This window comes from Aplysia californica, unplaced genomic scaffold (genome assembly GCF_000002075.1).
Source record: "Aplysia californica isolate F4 #8 unplaced genomic scaffold, AplCal3.0 scaffold01651, whole genome shotgun sequence".
In the NCBI taxonomy this organism is placed as follows: domain Eukaryota; kingdom Metazoa; phylum Mollusca; class Gastropoda; order Aplysiida; family Aplysiidae; genus Aplysia; species Aplysia californica.
This window is the reverse complement of record NW_004798921.1, coordinates 17462-20781: the sequence shown is the minus strand read 5'-3', so window position 1 is coordinate 20781 and position 3320 is coordinate 17462. Positions and strand designations below refer to the sequence as shown.

At 37.3% G+C, this 3320-nt stretch overlaps 1 protein-coding gene across 1 annotated transcript in view; it reads right to left on the bottom strand.

The window, feature by feature from the left end:
- The window catches only part of LOC101858836 (ATPase MORC2A), a gene marked incomplete at its 5' end in the record, with an annotated part of 14810 nt that overhangs the window by 8238 nt on the left and 3252 nt on the right, over positions 1–3320 (bottom strand). Inside the window, 1 exon segment of the mRNA XM_013090896.2 lies at positions 2846–2962. Coding sequence (XP_012946350.2) covers positions 2846–2962 — 117 coding nt within the window.

Below are 3320 nucleotides of genomic sequence, written 5' to 3'. Positions count from 1 at the left end.
AGTAGTATCATTATCATTATTACTATTATTATTATTATTATCATCATTATCATTATTACTTTACTCTTATTATTATTATTATCATTATTACTATTATTATTATTATTATTATCATTATTACATTATTACTATTATTATTATTATTATCATCATTATTACTATTACTATTATTATTATCATCATTATTACTATTACTATTATTATTACTATTATCACTATTATTATTATTACTATTATTATTATTATTATCATTATTATTATTATTATTACTATTATTATTATTATTATCATTATTATTATTATTATTACTATTATTATTATTATTATTATTCTTACTATTATTCTTACTATTATTATTACTATTAGTATTATTATTACTATTATTATTATTATTATTATTACTACTATTATTATTATTATTATTATTATTATTATCATCATTGTTATTAATATAACCAAATGATTAGTTGTAAGTTCTATTTTTCTCCATCAATTGCTCCACCAGGTATTATCTACTTCTGGCAAAAGAAAAGAGCAATGACACGAGTCTGTACAGGGTCAAGGTATATGGGTTTTTTTTTCGTACAAGCAAGAAGAAACAGAAACAAAAAAAAAGCCAATGAGAAAAACGGGAAACAACAAACTCAATCAGAAAACAAAAATGCGGAACATGCCTGGTTTCTTCCATCCTGAAACATGGAAAAAAGACACAGACTCTGACAAACACAATTTCCATTTGGTTTTTTTTTTTTTTTTAGTTTTAAAACTTACAACAACAACAACAAAAAAAAAGAAAAAAAAAGGTCGTTAACTCTATACATCTATTTCAACACTCTTTGAACCAGGTTGCAAGCAGAAATCGAGCGCTGAAGAACAAGATTGTAATTAATATAATCCTACAGCCATTATTTACACAACTTAAAGACAATTTTTTTAAATAGTAGAGGGTTTTACGGCGCTTGCAACTGCATAAGGTCATAAGAACGCCAAGGGGTGGGTGTCAACAGAGAAGTCTTTACAGGGAATCAGACTTACTCTGCTCACCTCTCTAGCTTCAACAGGACAAGGTCTGCTTCGACTATCAAGGCACCCCGGAAATAGCAGGTCACAAGAGAGTGACAAACATACAAAAGAAGTAGAGGAAAGTGACAATAGTAAGGATTAGGAAAGAAAAAGCAGCAGTCCCCTGTTGTAGATCAGGAACAGTTATGAGCGTGACATTGATGAATCAGCCCATTTACAACTCTACTGTGCTTGAACAAGAAATGTCCCCCCTTTGGGAATGGCCTAAAGACTCTACGGTCAGTGGCGCCGCCCCGGGGGGTCACTACAGTCAGTGGCACCGTCCCGGGGGGGGTGACGCACACTCTGACAAACACAATTTCCAGTTGTTTTACTTTAAAACATAGAAAGAAAGAAAAAAAAAAAGTCGTTAACTCTCGAGTGTTGAAGAACAAGATTGTAATTAATATAATCTTACAGCCATTATTTACATAACTTAAAGACAATTTTTTTAAATAGTAGAGGGTTTTACGGCGCTCGCAACTGCATAAGGTCATATGAGCGCCAGAAGATTAGAGGTGTCACTAGAGAGTAACAAACATAAAAAGAAGACAGGGAGATAAGGACGATAGATGTTTCCCAGGAAAGAAGAAGCAAACCACACCAGAGCACCCGTCAACCACCCACGAAGAATTAGAGGTGTTACAAGAGAGTAACAAACATAAAAAAAGAGAAGAAGGGGAGATAAGGACGATGTTTGATAGGAAAGGAGCAAACCACACCAGGGCACCCGCCAACCACCCACTTCCACACTCAAGAATCAAGAAGAGATCTTAGTCTTCGACAGAAAAGATGTCCTTAGAGTAAACATAAGCGCACGCAATGTACCCAACTGAACACCTTCCACATCCAGGAATCAAGACGAGATCTTAGTCTCCCAACAGAAAAGATGTTATAGTAATCGTAAGCACGTCGACACGCCAGAAGTCATTTAGACTACACAGCAACAACAACAACAACAACAACAACAACAACAACAACAACAACAACAACAACAAGTAAAAGTAAAACAGAGAGAGAGAAACAACTTACAGACAGACAGAGAATATATATAAACAAGACACCTACAAGAGGTGCCCTTTAACCAACAATTCAAATCTTCTGAGACACTCAAAATGTTGTAACCATATAAAATGTATCCTTAATATTCAGTACAGCACTGTGCAATCCATAATTCATCCTCTATATATATTACCCCCCCCCCCCACACACACACACACATCCACCCCCTCGCCCCTTCCCCCCAACCTGCAAAATTGATCCACTCTGTACATCCTTTTTATTCCTGACACCATCATTTTTGTACCTTACCCTCTGATCTCATATCATATAACATTGGCCTTGATGCCTTTCATTTGTACCTTACACTTCTGTTCTCATTTCATATAACATTGGCCTTGATGCCGTTCAATTTGAATAAAGGCCTCATCTAGAAAATCCCAGAAAAAATTAACTTGGGCCAATTGCCCAAGAAGAATGGCACACCTATAACATTGGCCTTGATATCTTTCATTTGAACACATGGTTCATCTACAAAATCCGAGAAATTAACTTGGGCCAATTGCCCATGAATGACACACCTATAACATTGGCCTTGATGGCTTTTTATTTAATTTGAACGAAAGACTTCATCTGGAAAACACCAGAGATTAACTTGGGCAAATTGCCCAAGAAGAATGGCACATCTATAACACTGGCCTTGATGGCTTTTACTTAATTCGAACGAAAGACTTCATCTGAAAAAACAACACCAGAAACTAATCTGTGCGATTGCGACACCGACCTCGTTTGTAGACTTGAGTAGTTTTGCGATGAGTTTCCTCACGGAGACCAGCTTGGCCTTGGCCTCCTCACACTCTTGTTTGCGCAGGGACGCCTCAGTCTGGAAGTTACTGACCAGCTGGAAGGACATACATACATAGGGGGTACTTCGTTAATTCGGTTGGACTGCGAGTGTGTGTGAGTGGGTGTGAGTGTTTGTGCATGTGTGTATGTGTGTGTGTGTGTGAGTGAGTGAGTGTGCGTGTGCATGAGCATGTGTGCGTGTATGAGCATGTGTGTGTGCGTGTGTATGTATGTGTATGTGTGTGTGTGCGTGTGTATGTGCATGTGAGTGTGAGTGTGTGTACGCCTGCGTGTGTATGTGTGAGAGAGAGAGAGAAGGAGAGTGTGTAGCGAAATGGGTGTGAGAAGAGGATGGGAGAGAGGAGAGAGAGAGGGGGGGGAGGGAGGATAGGGTGGGAGAGAGAGAGAGAGAG